Here is a 1,816-nt window from a genome sequence, read left to right on the forward strand (position 1 = left end):
TTTCTTTTTTCTTCCAACTCAGGTGGATACACCTTGGGGAGTCAGGAGGGAGGGAGGGAGGGAGGGAGGAGAATGAAGAGAGAAAGGGAAGAAGGAAGAAAAATGCAGAGAGATTCATGCCAAGGCTTGCAAAATTCTATCTGTAGATGCTTTGTGGTGCTACTGAGGGCCCTACACCAATAAGAAGAACCCACAAGGAACAGGCAGCCAAACATGACCAAAGAAGTTAATTTTATTGATAAAGAAACCAGCATCCTCACACCAGCTTTTCAAGCATGGATCACCTGCCTGTAATTCATTCAAGGCTACTTGAGCCATTGGCATCCCATTGCAGAAATGTAGATTTCCCCCCCCCCCCAAAAGATAATTTTCTTTTCTTTTTTCTTTCCTTTTATTCTTTTATTATTCTTTTATTTTATTTTCTTCTTTTCTTTTCTTTCGTTTCTTCTTTTTTCCAACTCAAGTGCATACCCCTTGGGAACACAGGAAATCCTCCACAAATACCTCGTTCTTGAGGGTGTAGTTCAGGGATCTCCAGTATATCAGCGGGCCATGAGGCTCAATGTTGTCCATGACCATTCTAATCTCAACAAGGCTTAGCACCCGGGGCCACATTTTGACCTCTGTCATCTCCCCCACAAAGGATTGGGCGCTCTCAAACCCCCCTCCGAAGGAGTCCTGGTCCTGCCCCAGCACGATGGAAGCCTCCTGGCCGATGCTGTGGCCCTTTTTCACACTCTGTCGAGGAAACGGTTCTCCGTTGAGCCAGAACTGGACCAGCCCATTGCTGGAGTCCCAGGACACACAGATGTGATCCCAGCTCGGTTTCTCCTTCAAAGGAACCTTGAAATTTACGAAGGAATTACCAACGTAAATGGCATATACGTTGGCCTGGTTCTTGTAGATCAGAAAATCGTTGTCACTGGACCGGGTGGCGTAAGAGAAGAGGCCGTACGCCCGGGACAGGAGGGTGTAGTATCTCAAGCAAACAGTCAGCTTGGTCAAAGGTTGCTGTTTGGAGACCTGGAGATGCACAGCGGCCGTGTCAGATGGTGCTGGGAAAACAAAGACCTTGTTCTGGAGATCTAAAAGGAGACAAAAGAGATCTTGGTCAGCTGAACCCCAGTCTGGGGAGTAGGCTAATTTCACATGGCCCATTTCACATGGCCCGGCCATCCAGTTAAGTCTTCTACGTAGGGGGTCTTGAAGAACGTGTTCTGCTCAGTTCAAGTACAGGGAAGGGGGGCAAGTTTGAATTCCTCATCAGACACTCCAGAGGTCTGGGGACCAAGAAGGAAGGAAGGAAGGAAGGAAGGAAGGAAGGAAGGAAGGAAGGAAGGAAGGAAGGAAGGAAGGAAGGAAGGAAGGAAGGAAGGAAGGAAGGAAGGAAGGAAGGAAGGAAGGAATAAAATGGGAGGGAGGAGAGAATGGGAGGGAGAGAGGGAATGAAGGAAGAATGGGAAGGGAGGAAGGGAGGAAGGAAGGAAGGAGAGAATGGGAGGGAGAAAGGGAAGGAAGGGAAAGAATGGGAGGGAGGAAAAGAAGGAAGGAAGGATGGATGGATGGAAGGGAGGGAGGGAGGGAGGAAGGAGAAGGAGGGAGGAAGAAGGGGAGGGAAGGAGGGAGGGAGGAAGGAAGGAGAAGGAGAGAGGAAGGAGAAGGGGAGGGAGCAAGGAAGGAAGGAGGGAGGAAGGAAGGGAGGGAGGAAGGAGAGAGAGAATTGGAGGGTGGGAAAGAAGGGGAGGAAAGAAGGGAGGGAGGAAGGAAGGAAGGAGAGAATGGGAGGGAGGAAAGAAGGGGAGGGTGAGAAAGAAGG

The 1,816-nt window shown here is 49.7% G+C and overlaps 1 protein-coding gene across 1 annotated transcript; it reads right to left on the reverse strand.

Moving 5' to 3' along the window:
* Positions 1-459: 459 nt before the first annotated feature.
* LOC107294244 (serum amyloid P-component-like) lies at positions 460-1,158 on the reverse strand. Its single transcript, XM_015823460.1, has one exon. It carries the CDS (start codon positions 1,156-1,158, stop codon positions 460-462), a length of 699 nt encoding a protein of 232 aa, XP_015678946.1.
* Between the last annotated feature and the right edge of the window lie 658 nt (positions 1,159-1,816).

Source organism: Protobothrops mucrosquamatus, unplaced genomic scaffold (genome assembly GCF_001527695.2).
Source record: "Protobothrops mucrosquamatus isolate PMUCROS unplaced genomic scaffold, P.Mucros_1.0 scaffold1879, whole genome shotgun sequence".
Lineage (NCBI taxonomy): Eukaryota > Metazoa > Chordata > Lepidosauria > Squamata > Viperidae > Protobothrops > Protobothrops mucrosquamatus.

Coding starts and splice junctions, on each gene's coding strand:
- LOC107294244 (XM_015823460.1), bottom strand. CDS start 1,158: ATGGGCCATGTGAAATTAGCCTACTCCCCAGACTGGGGTTCAGCTGAC.